Below are 18,076 nucleotides of genomic sequence, written 5' to 3' on the forward strand. Positions count from 1 at the left end.
AAATCGTTTTCAATTATATCTGTATATTTTTACTATATGAATAAAGTGAAAATTGAATTGAATTGTTGAATGAACTGAAAGGCTGATAATTATCATGTTATTAATGATAATAAACAGATATTTCCTTTTAGATAATGAAATTATTGTTGAATTACAAACTCACGAGTAATCGAGGTAATTGTTAGAATATGATAAACTGTAAGATTTAATGAGGGGATTGCTGAATATAGATAAGAAGATGAATGAATCTTCTTCGACTTCTTCATCGCCGATCGATTGGCGGTGGATATTTTGTATTTTTTTGGGATTCCTTGGACTCAAGCCAAGGCTAAGTCTCATCCTTAGGTGCGATTCAAGAATAGGGGACTATAGCAATATATATGTAGTGATAGTAATCAATTAATTAATAATATTAGTAATTGATAATGATGATATATAATGGTAGTAATGTATATAGTAATTAATGATAATTAAGGAAATCCTAACCCTAATCCTAACCACTAGTCCCCTATTCTTGAATCTTACCTTCTTCTAAAGGATAGGGCCTTGTTTAGACCACCAAAGATTATTATAGAATTAGTATTATTGATAACAAAAATATCAGCCTCATATGACTTAGAAAGTGGTTTCCTATATGACAGACACCCATGTATTGTGACATCATTGCGTACCAACCTATTCTTGGTGAAGTTGCCTGGTTTTTTTAACATGATGATTGATGCTCTAATTGACCTTTTAGCTTCTCATGTGCACTCAATCTAATAATATCAATTAATGAATGTAATTAGTTGATGAGTAATTGATGAATGCGGCATCACATGTTTGTATGTAATTGCTCTGCTTATTGCACATTTATCTATATGGAACAACATTTTGATTTGCAGTCTGTGAATTTTTTTAATCTAAAGCAGGATGTTGAAATAGGTCTAAATATATAAATAATGGTCGCAAATACCCCTATTTGAATAGCTAGAATTAATCGTTTTGGTTGATTAAGTATAGTTGTGTATGAAGGTTGTCATAACTGGTATTTGTAGCCTATTTGTCGCAGTAATGTATGTTAGGAAAGTGCTGTAATTTAGGAGCTCATAATCAGTATGTTGTATGCGCAAGAAATATTACAGTTGTACTGCATTTATTTTACGGTGGATTATCGCGTTATAACAAACTTCAGGGTCAAGTTTCACGATAATGTCAAACTGAAACTTTTGGTTGAATCGCTATTGGTTCTTTCATTGTCGATGAGGAGACAAATTCAAATGTAACTTTGCGGAAAGTTTTTCATGAAACTAAACTCAGGAGGGGACAGAAAGTCTGTTCGTTTTAACTGATAGTTAGCGTTGTGATACGGAAATGAAATTATTTGAAACATTATTTTCTAAGATTGACCTCTTTTTAAAAGATATTTTCATTAATGTATGAAATGCAAATGAATTAAAGTGCGTTTATATTGATTGCAATAGCGCTTTACAGCCATTTCTATGAATTTTCTATGACAAATGATTGTGATGAAACATCATTTTTCGGTTATTTTCAGAAAATGCATCATCAGAAAAGACGAAAGAAGCGTCAAACTCACGGAGTAAAAACGGTAGAGATCGCGCGCGGGCGTAATGGATACGGGTTTACGATATCGGGTCAACAGCCGTGTATTCTGAGTTGTATCGTCGCGGGCAGCCCAGCCGAACGAGCCGGCCTAAAACCGGGCGATTTACTCCTCGCCGTGAACGGAGAGAATATTTCGAAATCTCCTCACGACGACGCCGTTCGTTTGATCGGCTCGTCAAGTGGCGTTCTCGTTTTACAGATCGCCGAGAGCAACAACAGCTCGGATTCTTCCGACGACGACTATCACTATATACAAAAACCGCGCTCGAAATATCCGAGCAGAACGCGCAGTCGAAATCAGAATATATACAGAGCGGAGAAAGTGGTCGCCGATTTACAAGCGGGGGTTATATTTCACGATCGTCCGAGTCAGGGAGTGGCACCGTTACGGAGAACCGGTAGTCCGGCTGCGTTCACCGTAGATAGTTCGATTCATACTCAATTGCCCGATGATGTCGCAACGCCTCCCGCTCCGCAGAGGAATCGAAACTCGTCTAGAACTAATCAGAGACACGAACCGTCGCCGGTTCCGAGTCGACAATCACCGGCTGCGAGTTTTCACGAAGTTATTCACGTATTCGGTCCGCCCGACGTGGACGTCGCGTCGAATGAAGCAGCCGCGTTGAATACGATCGGACTCCGACGCGGAGGAGAGTTCGTTCAGAGTTTACCGAATTTAGTTTCGTCGTGTATGAAGCCGATATCGAACGCGCGTAGTTCGGCCGGTAATCTGGAGCTGTTAGCGACGTCGACGACGAACTCGACGCCTCTCGAACGTTTCATCGTCGGTTACGTCGGTTCGATCGAGATTCCGGTCGATGTCGGTCGTCCGAACTCTCAGATTCTAACGATTAAAAACGCCGTTCGTAGATTACGAGTCGAGCAGAGTCGCATTCATACGTTAGTATTATTAGAAGTTTACGACGATCGAATCAAACTGTTGAACGCGCTCGGTACGACGATGGCTGTTTATCCCACCGATAAACTGGCGTTCGGCGCCGTTTGTCCGGATGATAAGAAGTTTTTCGGGTTGATAACTCGTCAGCAGCAGCAGCCCTCACGCAGCGAGGACACGCCGAATAGCAGTTCGTGTCATATATTTATGATTGATATTGAGTTAGAATCTCACACGATTCACGCGGAACGAGCTCTCACGTTCGCGATAAGATGCACGCGTTCCATCGATCAGGAGCGATGTCAGGAGTTCCCGCGCTCGGCGTCACCCGTCGTACGCGCCATCGTTAACGCATTAAACATCGATGGTGGCGCCACCTCCGCCGCGGGATCGAACCTCGCCAATCGGAGTTTCAGTAATAGCAGTACGAATAGCGACAGCGGACTCGGTTTCGGTCGAGAAGAGATTCATCGCAATAACCAGGTTTACATCGTCGATTCACAGCTGAATCCGGCGGCGGCGACGAGGAGCGTTAATTATCGGCTGATGCGTGAAGCTCGTACGTCGAGTCCCGTTCAATTACGACCAGCTTTTCATGCGCAGCAGAGAAGTTTAGATTCGGAATCGCAATCGGAATCGGTTTCAAGTGCATTTATAAGTTCGAGACCGGATAAAACTTCATCTCCGGTCACAGTCGGTGAGTATGACCAGACGTCTGATGGGTTTAAAGTGCCCCGAATACCGGACACAACTCGGAGCAGGTTTAACGCGAGTAATTCATCGTCGCCGCGAGATCAACTCGACCAACAGAATAGCGCCGATAATCTACGTCGTAATACGCAGAAACTGATGTCCGTTCGTCATCGTTACTCGACAGACGTACACTCGGGAAGCAGCGACGCCGATTCAGTTCGTTCGGAGAATCCGATGACTCCGCGATTCCATGCGGTCGACAGACGACCCGTTTCCATTCCGAACGATACAACGTTTTCAAGAACGCCATCGAGATCTGGCCAGCAACGAGAGACTGATAGCAGCAGTGCAGGACAGGGAGCTGGTGGCGCGGTGCTAGCCAGTAAACTCAGTCCACGAGCGATTACTCCTAAAACTGATACGGCAGATAGAATTAAATATGAAGTTGATTTGCCGGATAAGAAATCACTTCATAACAGACAGGTAGGTTTTAAACTTGAATTTTAATTTTGAAATGTTGAAATTGAATCAAGGCTTGATTTTAACAATTCTAGAGTATATCTTCTCTTCAGGATAGAAGATATTCTATTGTCAGTATCCCGCCACGTCAAAACTTGATAATCTCCCAGTTTGCCTTTGATTTAAGTTTCTAGAAAACAAAGGAAAGAATTGAATTTAATATCTTCGAAGTTGAAATCAAAATATTTCCTCTATCCTGTCAGGATAGTTTCATTTTAATACTAGTCTTGCGACAAAAAATTGAGTCCTTAGGACTCTGCCAAGATTGCGCCCTGTGAATATATGCAGTTTTTGTTGTGAATTTAGGTAAAGTAAGTTTTTAACCACCTGAAAATTTTGAATACCGGTATTTCAAGTACCCTGTATTTACTCAGTTCTCAGGACATTGTTACATGGAAACTATGTGAAACAACGAATTCAGGGCACCAGAAAATCTGTTCGTTATAACCGATAGTTCGTTAAATCCAGTAGGCAATTATTGCGCATGTCCTATTTAACCCTTTCAGTGCTGACTAATTAATACCCTATAGTGCTGGAGAAAATTTGAAAATTCTAAAAAATTCCACCCTAGTGTGTTGAACAATGGGAATACCACTATAGTGCGTCTACACCGCAGTGCGGTGTATCGTTAGTTACTAGTATTTCACTATGTTTGACACTTGCTGCCATTTTTCAATAGAGATAATTACAAATTACTAATTACATCAATACACCGCAGTGCGGTGTACTAGCAAAATCCATCACTGATTTTATACACCGCACTGCGGTGTAGACGCACTGAAAGGGTTAAGAAAAAATTCTAGGTTTGTAATAACCAATAAATCAGTATATCTGAGTTTGTTATAAAGAGGGTCCACCGTATAAAGTCATACTCGCCACATATTGTGAGTGGTGAATTTAAACAGGATTGATTTAGACTAATAACAGTCTGTTGCCTGTATAAAAGTGAATCCACAATGATTAGGTATAATCAGTAGTTGTTGTTCTGCCGAATAGAAATATTTGCTGTTTATACCTTATGATTGCATGTTTGCATTCGTAGAAGCACATTTGAATTTACGTTAGTGAGGATACTTGCGTCATACGAATGATGATGGCGATTATTATTATGATTACTATTATTATTATGATTATTATTATTATTATTATTATTATTGTTCTAGGTATCCGGATGCAGCGATGATACAAATCAACGAGTCGTGTTGAGAAATTTAAATCAAACTTTATCGCCTCCGAATCAGATAAATAGACGCGCCAACATCAGTTTGAGTCATTCACACGAGGTAAGACACTCAAACGTTCATCTCTGTTTTTAGCAGAATTATCTCTCTTTTTTTTTACTTGAATTTGTGCTGATTTCGTCTCGTGAATCATGGTCAAAATTTTGTTTACAAAGACTAACCTCGGAACACCTCGGTTTCTTGCTTTTCGCGCTGCCTTCATCTGGGTGCCTCTAATGGCGCGAAAAGGTGCCCTACATATATATGTTGGTTCACCCAGAAATAACCCTACATCTGTCCTTGATGTCACCTTCGCTTATTGTTTACGGTAAACAATAACGTCAGTGCTGGAAATTAGATTACCACATAGAATCCTTAATGGTTTTATCATTAGTTGTCTTCCTTCATAGTCACATCAGAAATTACCCGTCGGCTTAAAACAGATACCAGGGAGTTATATTGATAACCGTAGGGAGAACAACATTTCATGGATATTCTCGCACAGCAGTTTTCACACATCCCGATAAACCCAATATTTTCAGTTCGAAGATCATCAAAATGAAGTTCGATTTTAAATGTCGAAAATTATGAATTTTTGATACAAAATACACTATTTTAGTGAATACTCACTATAACTGTCGATCCAAAATCTTTGGAGGCAGGCAGGGGTTGTGTACAATGCGCATTTTGGACCTGGTGAGTTCGGTCATGAATGTATATTTTCAACGTTTTAGATTGAACTTTATTTAGTCTGAGCGTTCACAACGCGGTTGAATTGATTAATATCTTACTTATGTAAACATAACCCATTAGTTTTCGATAATCACGTTGTGCCGATTGATAAAGCGAATGTCACTGTATATATTTATGAAGTGTGAAATCTCGATTAACACTTCACGAAAAATACATTGCTATTTTAGTTTAATTTCCATTTGTTAGCATTCATTGGCAGATATTATTATATTATCATGACGCGATTTTCCGAAAAGGGAAAAAGAAGACGTTTTTCTTTTGAAGTCTGAAAGTTGAAAAGGCTTCCCTTTATTTTCGATTATGGGAACTAATACTAGGACACGATTGTCGCGTACCGATGACGTTATATTCTAGTTTAGTTCATAGGTCAGAGATTAGTGAATATTGAAATGTTGAGCACTATTTCAATGTTTTATGAATAATGGAACCGTACTGTTTAAGAGGTACCTATACATATCATCCTCATTTTGTTTATCAACTCTCTCAGACTCACACGCAGGTATGTTTCATTCACTTCGTTTCAATTTTAAAATCTAAATTCATGAATCCATCGTTTGATGATGATGATGATGTGTTTTTTAATTTGAGCAGAAAATTTAATGGAAAATTTCTTATGAAATTTCTTCAAATTACTTTAGCAAATCCTATCTTTTAAAACCCCTGGGGCCAGTTGCACAGTCGTGACTTAAGTCCAAAAGTGGTCTTAAATCTTAAGACTGGTCTTAAGTTGTTAGATTTGCTATAGAACAAAGTTGGTCTTAGACTGGTCTTAAGTCTAAGTCATGACTATGCAACCGGCCCCAGAAGTGTTTAACTGAAGTAGGCGGGAATTTAACGGATAATTTCTATCAAAATTTCTGAAGATATCTGCAGAAATTATTTATATCATAGCATCATTAATGAATTTGATTAAACCCATGATGTGTTTAACTCGAGTACAGACTGAAAATTTGATGAAAAATATTACTAAAAGTTTCTCCAAAAATGATTCAATTCCTATTCCTTCATTAGATAGCACGATCGACATTCATCATTAATTAGGTGACAATGTGTAGTCAGACTATGTGAATGCTCGGGTCACTTATTGAATATTATTGACAAGGCGAAATACAGCTGGTTCATCTGATTATTGAATATTCATCAATACACGTATTAGTACATGTACGTGTAGACAGTGGATGCTGACATTTTAAAGTCTCCAACGCACCAGAAAATATTCTTTGAAAATCTTCTGAGTTTAATTAGCGCGTTGAACAGAGAATTTTCACATATTTTAATTGTACTGGGTGAAACGGAAGCTGGTGTAGAGCTCACGTTGATTAACCTGTACTGCGTGACAGAGACAGTAAGACAGTGACTGTCCACTGCGGCAGATGATGTGAATTCATTCCTCCTGCGTGAAATATGTACAGTCGCTGGAGGATTTTATTTCTGAAAAAGGCTAATAGTTTCCCAATTCAGGTAATAGATTATCGTGGTCCATTGTAGTTCGTGTAGAAATTGAAATCTTCAGTTATATCCATCATGAATGATGTAATCATTGAGTTTACGGTTTTAGCACTACTGTATAGAATTGTAGGTACATGTATATGAATTACCGAGGTAAGCTATCTTTTGGAGAACAGTAGACATGAGGTGGATGTGTAAAATACTCTATCTATAGAATATTCGCATTCGCATTTTTCGCAGTGTTTGATCTGTTCGGGTGTGTTTGACCTGATGAGGTTTCCTGTAAGTGTTCGACCTGATGAGGTGTCCTGCAAGTGTTTGACCTGATGAGGTTTCCTGTAAGTGTTTGACCTGATGAGGTTTCCTGCAAGTGTTTGACCTGATGAGGTTTCCTGTAAGTGTTTGACCTGATGAGGTTTCCTGCAAGTGTTTGACCTGATGAGGTTTCCTGTAAGTGTTCGACCTGATGAGGTTTCCTGTAAGTGTTCGACCTGATGAGGTTTCCTGCAAGTGTTTGACCTGATGAGGTTTCCTGTAAGTGTTTGACCTGATGAGGTTTCCTGTAAGTGTTTGACCTGATGAGGTTTCCTGCAAGTGTTTGACCTGATGAGGTTTCCTGTAAGTGTTCGACCTGATGAGGTTTCCTGCAAGTGTTTGGACCTGATGAGGTTTTCTGCAAGTGTTTGGACCTGATGAGGTTTCCTGCAAGTGTTTGGACCTGATAAGGTTTCCTGCAAGTGTTTGATCTGATAAGTTGTCCTGGAAGTGTTTGATCTGTTCAGGTGTCCTGGAAGTGTTTGATCTGTTCAGGCGTTCAGGAAGTGTTTAACCTGTTCAGGAAGTGTTTAACCTGTTCAGGAAGTGTTTGATCTGTTCAGGAAGTGTTTGATCTGTTCAGGTGTTCAGGAAGTGTTTAACCTGTTCAGGCATTCAGGAAGTGTTTAACCTGTTCAGGTGTTCTATGAGTAATTGATCGATGTAGTTGGATGATGTTGTTGTTATTATATTTCAGTCGTTGGTTAGCCCAGATTTACGCGACCAATCGGGAGGAAACTTAAACAAATCACGACTGGTTCCGGTCGGTAGTTTAGACGTATTAGAAAATCAAAATGATTTAGAAACGTCGACGAACAATGCATCGGGGTCTGCAGGACGTGCGGCGGGTTGGGCTGTATCTCTACACAGATTACTGGATGATCGTTCGGGTCTCGATGCTTTTACGGTAAGAGTTTCATCGTGAATCATTTTACTAAATCTCTTAAGATAACGTGACTACAACAGTTATACGTATTGTTATTACAGTCGTTCTTGAAAAAAGAGTTCAGCGAAGAGAATATCGTATTTTGGACGGCGTGTGAAAATTATAAAAAAATTGAAAAACTAGACGAGGTTCGTGAAAACCGTGTGAACATTTATCGTTATGAACGGTGTTTGTAATTTCTGTTTGATGTAAAAAAATGAAAATCGCGTTTCGAATTTTAGCGTAAAACGTTGGCTACGGAAATATTTGATAAGCATTTAGCAGTAAGAAGTACAGAACCGGTTAATATTGATAGTCACGCTCGCAAGATTACTGAAGAGAATCTTCATAAATCTCATATTGATCTATTCAATGAAGCTCAGAGACAGGTAATTTTATTGTTTCTCATTGATTGCGTTTTTAAACGAACGTAGCTGCTGCTGCTGCTCAACAAGACACAATCTCTACTCTCCCCTTCTCTCTCCCTCTCTCTCCCTCTCTCTCCCTCTCTCTCCCTCTCTCTCCCTCTCTCTCCCTCTCTCTCCCTCTCTCCCTCTCTCTCCCTCCCTCTCACTGATAGAATGTCTATATTATCTGATATTCAATTAGTATCACACACTGTTAATTAGTGCCTCGGAGAAAATAGCGATTCACTCGTGCGGTTTTCTGAACATAAAATATAAATATGTACTGATTAATATCTCTGTCCGTCATGAAACCTGAAAATCTTCCAATTGTCAAATTTAGAAGAGTTTTACGTCCCAACTGCAATTAGTTACAGTGTAACCCTAGTGGGTCTTAAGAGACGGCCAGGGCCTTTTTATAGGCTGTTATGGCTCACAACCTGACTAAGTTAGCAGAGCTTAGTCCACGTAGGTGCCTCGACAGCCAACGCCAGAGGTGGTTTCGAACTAGGGACCTCTGGGTTCCCAGTCCTTCACTCAACCAACTGAGCTAACTGCACAGGACTGCTGTGCAGTTAGTGTCTTGTCAATTACTTGTTATTTGCCTCAACTTATTCGTATGAAGGGAATGACTTGCAGAAAGGTCATTCAATTTTCTCTAAACTAAACTAATATGAATTTCATTATTTGATTAGATATTTCAGTTAATGAAACACGACAGCTATGTGAGATTCCTTAAATCTGATATCTACAAACAATGTGTAATAGCTGATCTGGAAGGTTTACCACTTCCTTACCCGCAACAAACAACGGCTCAAACGGAATCCTCCAGACCACAATCATCACATGAAACTAACAAGAAAAAGGTACTGGTACATATCTAAACTTAAATTACAGTCAAACTCAGATAAGTTGTCAAATTAGTTTTTGAGTCTCAAATTGCACGTCCAATTGAATTTGCTAAGCGAAAGTCACCACTCGGAAAAGTCATCAACATTATGATCGTCCAAACTACAACAACTTTCAAGCGAGTTTAACCGTATGCGAAAAAGAATTATTGCAATAGAATTAATGGAGATGATTGATTTTGTAGAGTAAGAAAATAAAGAATACATCTGGTAGTGGAGGTAGTGGAGGAAGTGTTGATGATGGCGGTGGAGCGCACGAGGAAAAACGACGTAAATCATTTTTACCGTGGCATAAAGGTATCGTATATATACACGCTAATCCTCTCTATAACAAACGCTTTTGGTCACAGTGGCGCCACTTACCTGGAGATCAGGGAAAAGATAGGAAAGATTTCTTTCTTTGCTTTGAAAAAATTCAGGGAATTATGTATAGAAAAAAGAAGCTAAAACAATCAGGGAAAAGTGAGGGAAATACTGTCAATCTTTCTATTCATATGAAAACAAAATACAAACATAAGTTGTTTTTTTTTTACTTATTCAGGAAAGAGTAAAAAAGATGCTCTGAAGAAGTCGATGAAAGTTAAAGATCACGAGAAAACGGAGAAAAAAGGAGAAACCGGTAAAACATTACCTTCGAAAGAAGAGGTATGAATTACATGTATTAATAACTGCTCTGATTCACTTAGAAATAATTGAAAAAAATGAATTCACTTTTAACTCTATTATCTCGATAACGTTTTAATTTTGTAAAGTGCAATTGATTTTATTAAATGGAAATTGCTCAATAAAATGAATAACCCGTGATATTCATGATTCATGAAACGTGATTGAATTTGATTACAGATAATGGAAGCTACAGTGAAAGTGATTTTACCTGACGCCAATACAACCTGTATAAAGATACAACCCGGACGAATGCTTCAAACCGTTATTGAAGATGTGTGCAATAGTAAAAATATCGCTTTTAATTCTATAGAGGTGCTACAGTTAGGTTGTGATAAGGTTCGTTGATTACTGTGTATATCACATTTCTATTTTCAGTAGACCCCCATCTAATTCTTATTCTGTTGTGTTGGGACTGCTGTAAATATTTCACTGAGTTGACCGGTGCTGAGTAAGATACAGTCTACTGTTCAATATTTGGACACCAGTTTTAGTCACCATTGATAAAACACTATATCCGTGTTGAGACGATAATATCTAGAGAATCCCACAATAAAAACGAGAAAATATTTAAGTTCGAAAATTTTTCCTTGAGCAAGTGTAGTTTCTTCAATGTTTCAACTATAAACTAATAGTCACCTTCAGGAATACTTATTTTTTTCTCGTCTTTATTGTGGGATTCTCGTTATATTACAAGTTTTAGTATTTTTTCGTTTGATATTTTTTCAGCCAATGGATCTGAACGTAGATGTGGCGACAATGTCTGGGAAAGAGATAGTTATTGAGAAACGCGTGCTGTTTCGCATGAATTTGCCGAATAAAAAGTTTCTCGGAGTTAAAGCGAAACCGACTCGTTCGATAAACAAAGTTTTCGAGCCAATTTTACTGAAATACGGTTTGAATTTAGACGACGTAGTTTTACATCTGGTAAATATCATGCAAACCGCGCTAATTGTTACTATGGCGATATCATCACATCGACTTCCTCCTGTCAGGGTGTAAAATATTGTTGACAGTTTAATGCGTAGAATTATTATGTCTGACACTTTAAACTCAGATCTGAGAAAAACAAAAATGCAAAAACAAAAAAAAAGGTTAATGGGGATTGTTAGGAGGTTGAAATTTGCGATGTGTCATGTTAAGGACACTAGCTTCAGAACCCACAATGAAGAAAAAATGGATACCTATATCAATCATCAATGATTATTTAGAAATCTATTAAGAGCTCTGAATTTTACCTAAAAGTCATTTTTCAAAGAATGAGTGATTGTTTTTCAGGCTGGATCTAGTTCTCCTTTAGATCCGGAAGTTTCTGTCTCAACTATAGAAAATAAACAAGTAATGGTGCAATCACGTGAAGATTACGCAGGTATGCAACGTATTCAACATTGATCATTTATCTGCCATTGTTTGTTCGTTTGAATCCAGTTAATTCTTCAGCAAAACATGTTGTTTTCACTCATTGGTTTCATTTTAGTTATTAAAAATGATATTTGCTTTTTGTATCATTGATACAAGCATAGCGTTGTTTGTCACTTGGTATCAATGTTTGTCCAGGGTGTCTATTAAGATTTACTGAATGTCCTTGTATATTACGTTTCTAGGTCTTCCTATTGCTTATATGTATCCATTTTATGGTATGTTATCTAAACAAAGAAACCTTACAACAAACTTGAAATAAACATTTATCAGAAATAACCAACGAGTAATTTGGACTCAAATTTGATTAATTACATATGAATGGATACAGTCAAACCCACTTCATTCAGATCAGTTTAATCCTGATTTTGAAATCATTTGATCCTGATATCATTTTCAGCCCACCTATATATATATAAAATATGAAGATGAATTTGGATTTTTTTTACTCCGGATAAATTTCATTGATCCTTACTGATCCGAATTAACTGGGTTTGACTACCGGCATATAAGAACCAGTTATAACAAACAAATATTCAAATTCCCTGACGTTTGTTCTGACTAGGTTCCACTGTATTGCCAAAAATATATTTTTGATATTGCTTTTATAATTGTGAGAAGTGATATCTTAAATTAGATACATTGCACAAAATAGCACAGCGGAAATCACAGGGATAATCATGAAAAAAAATTGAATGATTATAGATAGCATTTTCATGTCACAAGTCAATTTATATAATAATTCAATTCATTTTTTTATGCTCAACAAATGTGTGTTTTATTTTGAAATATTGTGTGTGGAATTAAAAATATGAAGGTTATTTGTTTTTTGTGCTAACTTCAGGATATTGGTGGCTAGGTGAGTTGATCCAGTAGTCTATATGCATGATTTCCCTCCCCCTCATTTCAATTATATCACTCAAATCTGCTCTACATCCATGATTTCCTTGAATTCATTTCAATATATTTGTTATTCTGTTTGATTCAATTGATTCGTCTATCTGTAATTATTACTCAGACATCGACATGCTCAATCTTGAGCAAATCTGCGTCAATTTGCTTCATGCATGTACACAATTGATTTACCAATACACCAGCTAGGGTTATATGATACATTATTGTGTAGGATTAGCTATTAGCTTCAAATGATTAAGCTTCTGTGAAACTGCTAGTGACTGACAATTCAATCATAATTGAAATTGCAGTAGTGTGACTGTTAAAGACATTAATGCTTGAATTCATTATTAACTGACTGTATTCACTATTAACGCACGTGATAGAATTGTGAAAATCCCGTCGACACTGTGCCCTTATATTTTAGACTGTAAATACTATATACGTTTAACCTTTAACACCAAAATATTTTTTTCTATTTGTGCATAAAATGTCGAGTCAAAATAAATCTTTTATTCAATAATCCGACATCTTTTCACTGAATAGTTTCTGAATACTGACCAAGGGTGCACATGGGTGTTTGTATCTCAGAAACATTCATCCCGATGAAAAGATTAAGATTTGACGACAATTCTAGTAATTCCGTGGAAATCTCATCACCAATTTGATAGAATAACCCCTCAGATGATGACGGTATATATATATACCGGTATATATATATATGTGATGGTAGTTGAGTAGGTGATTTCAATACCCATTCTATGAAACTGGACCCATGTGTACCCTTTATGTTTCAGAATGGGGAGGGTTTGATATGATGTCATCGACTCCGCAGAGTAAAGCGCCGTCTGCTGGTGGCAATTTACAACAACATTCACAACAACAACAACAAACCCCGAAACCGAACGATTCTCTGGAAGCGATTACTAATAAAGTGTTTGAAGATTTGTTTGATGCTAATGGTGCATCAGTGTTTGATGAATTAGGTGTACTAGATCTAGAGAGTAAGGTATGTGTGTATCGATTGGTTAAACACTCTTGAGTCCGTGTTATAAAGATATTTAATAAAAAATCCCACACTTAGAGTGATAAATAGAGTCTGAAATGTTTCCCTCAGTTAGAAGTTTCAATTTTATCCTTATAGGCCGCTAGAATTATAATGCAATATTCCTGAAGATGACTTGTAGGATATTATCGAAATTACTAGCTCAAGGAAACATTTCAGACTCTTCAGATTCTTCACTCCTAGTATGTGATTGAGTAAATGTATCTGTTGTTCATTACTGCCCCTGCCCGCCGTCTGTATTTCAACCCGACTCATTTTCTCGCTGAACTTATTCATTTTTTAGGTGGAGGATAAAAGTCGATTATCGGTAAATACGAAAAGCGTCGGCGGAATCTTCCCGTTCAGTAAACGACGCAATTCGATCGATAAATCTGCGGCGGCCGTTCCTAAAAACCGCAGACGTTCCAGTTTATCTTTATCTCAGAAGAATCTAGCGAGTCGACTCGCTGCTTTAAAGATTAAAGATCCAGATGGTGAGTTACGATAATTGGGTCCATTTTAGTTTCCATAGGCAACAATCAGTTTTCAAAACAATTTTTTTTTTGTATAGAGCAATCAATCTGTGTTGAAAATGGATCGTACTCAAACCACTTAATTATACGAGAGAAATCCCACTATAATTCGGCCAAAAATGAAAAGATCGATATTTTGAGCAATTTTTTCGGCTACTGACTATTGGTCATTATCAGGCGTAGTAGATAATAGATTTAGATTTTAAGATTACGAATCAAACAAAGGAATTGTGAGTGAATAAAAAGTTGAAACAAGAATACAAATTAAAGTAATTTAAAAAAAGACCAGAAAACAAAGGTTGAATACAAATCAAGTAATGGCAAACGGCAAACTACCATTTTTTCTTCGTAATTGTGGGTTTTAGAACATCAGTAACTGTCTACTTATAAGAAAAATCTGCAATAGAAAGAAACCATGAATTATTTTGATGTTTCGACTTAAATGCTATGAGCCATTTTCAAAAATGATTTATCTATGAAGTTATTATTAGCACTGTTCGAAATATATCAGTTTTTATAGCATTTGAGTCATAGTTTCTGAGCTGACAAGCTGGTTGAAACAGTTAAAGATGAATACCATGATTACAATGAAGATTTAATTGTCATTATGTCATCTATTCACCTGTTGACTCGAACCAGCTTTTGAGCCGCTGGTCGTCGCATTCTAGCCAAACAACCTTAATACTTGAATTGATTATTTCAGAGGAGAAGTTTTTTGAACTTCTCTCGAAGGTTCAGAGTCAACGATTGGACGATCAAAGAGGATTGTCAGACGCGTTCGAATTACCGGAATTCCTGAAAGATGAAACGTTATTACGCAATACACAACGAAGCACGTCTGCCAATGATCTGTCAGACGGATTATTGTCCGTTTCGAACTTAAATAAATCTTACTCTCAACCGGAAGGATTAGACGTGGCTACACCTCGTCCTCGAGAACGATTGTCACCGACCCCGCAGAATTTATCACAATTCAACGACAGTTTTAACAACGATTTCATCGTTCCCTCTCACAACGAGGCTGAATCATTATTCACCGCTCAAAACTCGCAGACGTCGTCGCCAAATTTTCAAGATCCAACTTTGACGAAAAAGAGCATACGCGACATCGGGTTCGATTATAGTTTTGACGGGAATGAATCGGTTTCATCTCAGCAGGATGAACGTCTGCGCGCTCGCGTTACTCTGAACTCACCGTTCAATGAAATCGATCGAACCGTCATCGAACGCGGTTCATCGTTCGGTTCACAACGTTCGTCCGGTCAGTTCGATCTCGATCGTACTCTCACCGATAGCACGACAGAATCCGGTCGAATGAATATCACAGTTCCGATCGGTTCATCGTCTTTAATTCTACCGAGACCGAACGTATATCCGAGAACTCGCGTGGCGACTGACTCTAGGAGACCGGTCTCCTGTCCGCCGCCAGGACACACGCTTATTAACGGACCTGTATCGGCTAAAAAGCCTCCACCCGTTCCGGAAAAACCGGCGCAAAGAACTCTAACGAAAGCGTCGTCGTGCGCGAGCGTATCGGGGAAACCCCAATCGCTTCAATCAACTCATTTGAGTTTGAGTTTGAATGAATATTCGAGTCGACCTTCATCTTGTATCGATTTACCATCTCCCTCGACGCATGATCTTATCGCGCCGTCTGTCGATGATGATTCTATTGTAAATAGTTCCTTTAATTCGTTGTGTCAGCAAGAAGATGTGAAAGTTACTTTTGTATAAAAGTCGTCAGTTGGTTTTTCAGCGAGTCTTCCATTATTTAATCCTATTAGATGATAATTCAATCAGCTGTAATGTTGGTATTTTATAGAATGGTGAATGAAGTTGGTTTTGTGCAACATTTTGTAAATGCTGTTATAAACGCTTCATCATTATTTCCAATATTCAAGGCATAATTTGTATGAAATAAATAAATTCAAACCTGGATGTAAACAGTGTGTAGTGTATGATATGTATTGTTAGTGTTAGAGTACTGTATATATGTGTAATGCGTTGTACAGTATTTTAGTTAGGTCTAATTCTGTGATAGATGTATTTTAGAATATGCTTGAAGCTTGTAGTCCGTAAGCTAGTTCAGTTACTACATCTACAAACTATAACAGCTTCATCATTCAATTACAGGAGAACGCACCTTTTTTTTAAGTTTATGCATTTAATATGACTGTGCTGTATTGGATTCCTATCCAGTAGACTCCACTCAAGTCGGATCTTTTTGGATTGTGAAAGTCTTCCCGACTAGAGAGCGATATCCGAGTTAAATGCTACAAAATAATTTGCATAAGGTCAAAAATTGTATTTTTTTGAAACATGTGTTAAACTCTTTGGAGTTGATCGGATCCGACTTGAGCAGAATCTACTGTATTTGTTCCAGGACGGTTTAGTTATTCTAGTTTTCGGTACCGTATCAATAAATCAAAAATAATGATTTGTAAAAAAGCTTTGTATCAATGAAGATATTTGAGGCTGTTTTTTTACATATATTTATACCAGTAGAAATGTATATAAGTACTGTACGTATTTAGTGTTACTATTTTATGAATGTTATCTGTGATACTGAATTAATATATACACACACAGTTCAACTATACCCTAGATCTTCCTAACAGCTATTTTTTACATAGACCTGTACAGTATTTCGTTGTTATTTTTCGTGATGTAGAAAATATTTCTGAGGTTTTATAGACGTATTGTAGGTTATATAGACGACAGATATGTACGATGTATATTGCGGGTTAGAGGACACATATGTACGTATAGTATGCATAGATAGTATTTGTTTTAATAGTATAGAGTGGCTCAATATTGTACGATATCATCTTTCAACAGCTTTTCATAATACTGAAACGTAAACTTGTAGTTTGTAAAGAATAATCAACGAAATCAAAATCATGAACCTTAAATAGATTTGAATACAGAGATAGTTGTTGTTTTATTGTTGTTGTTGAGTAGTTTTGATATGAATGTATATTTGTTACTGTTATTGTTTAGATGTAATACTATAGGGATCTATTAGTAGAAAAGCCGCCCTGATTCATACATGGTGAATATAGAGAGATCATATATAGAAAACTTGCTATATACAAATTTAGCTGTTAAAAAACTATATATATATTAAAGATCCAAAATCAAGACCCACCGGATGATGGTCTCTAGAGTGCAAAATCTTGTGTACCGGTAATTCTAATATTCGATCTTTGGTAAATTTTGTTTCGAAATTTCAGTTGAAAATTTGTATATAGTGAGTTTTACGTGTATTAGGGGTCTATTATCAAGGTAGCATGTGACGGTCACTACAGTCCCAGCTCACACAATGTCATTGTTTAGAATACCTCATATAGATCAATGATGATCTGTTGTAGTGAAATTCATGTAAATATTACATACAGAATGTCTGTAAGATTGTTGTATAGTGTTATACACGTATAATTGAGAGAAATCAGTAGCAGGTTTAACTCTAGTTTAGTGTCACTAATTTTGGTGCCTCTAAGGCTAACGTCTACCGGTGTATAACGAATGTACTGTAAACGTGTAAGATGTAAAATCGTTGAAGTTTTTATTGTAAATAAACAGTTATGACATTACTCGAGATATTGTGCTACTACTTAAAAAGAAAACTTGCTCTTATTTGTGCCTATATACTGTGTATTTGGAGGGTAGGGATTAGATAACTATGATGTCTGCAAATAGATATCTATCATAGGTGATTTGTTTCCATTCAGCAATAAGGGTTGATACCTATTTTTAACTCAACTAGTACAATTATTGCAATTATCAAAATATTTTATTTTGATCTCAACAAATATCTGTTCTCTTCTACAGTA

At 37.2% G+C, this 18,076-nt stretch overlaps 1 protein-coding gene across 1 annotated transcript; it reads left to right on the forward strand.

Moving 5' to 3' along the window:
• Positions 1 to 67: 67 nt before the first annotated feature.
• On the forward strand, positions 68 to 18,070 carry LOC141898567 (regulator of G-protein signaling 12-like). Its single transcript, XM_074784540.1, has 16 exons — positions 68 to 174; positions 1,538 to 3,679; positions 4,879 to 4,998; positions 8,150 to 8,359; positions 8,440 to 8,526; positions 8,620 to 8,766; positions 9,477 to 9,647; positions 9,875 to 9,986; positions 10,231 to 10,334; positions 10,533 to 10,691; positions 11,082 to 11,279; positions 11,631 to 11,721; positions 12,616 to 12,630; positions 13,463 to 13,674; positions 14,015 to 14,204; positions 14,947 to 18,070. The coding sequence occupies exons 2-16, from the start codon at positions 1,541 to 1,543 to the stop codon at positions 15,975 to 15,977; spliced, it is 4,986 nt and encodes a 1,661-aa protein (XP_074640641.1). The 5' UTR covers positions 68 to 174; positions 1,538 to 1,540; the 3' UTR covers positions 15,978 to 18,070.
• The last annotated feature ends 6 nt before the right edge of the window (positions 18,071 to 18,076 follow it).

This window comes from Tubulanus polymorphus, chromosome 2 (genome assembly GCF_964204645.1).
Source record: "Tubulanus polymorphus chromosome 2, tnTubPoly1.2, whole genome shotgun sequence".
NCBI classification, from domain to species: Eukaryota; Metazoa; Nemertea; class Palaeonemertea; order Tubulaniformes; family Tubulanidae; genus Tubulanus; species Tubulanus polymorphus.

Excerpts from the sequence above, each read along its gene's own strand:
- LOC141898567 (XM_074784540.1), top strand. The coding sequence starts at position 1,541 with ATGCATCATCAGAAAAGACGAAAGAAGCGTCAAACTCACGGAGTAAAA. Across the intron at positions 11,280-11,630 it reads ACGACGTAGTTTTACATCTG|GCTGGATCTAGTTCTCCTTT; the intron begins GTAAATATCATG and ends ATTGTTTTTCAG. Across the intron at positions 14,205-14,946 it reads AAAGATTAAAGATCCAGATG|AGGAGAAGTTTTTTGAACTT; the intron begins GTGAGTTACGAT and ends TGATTATTTCAG.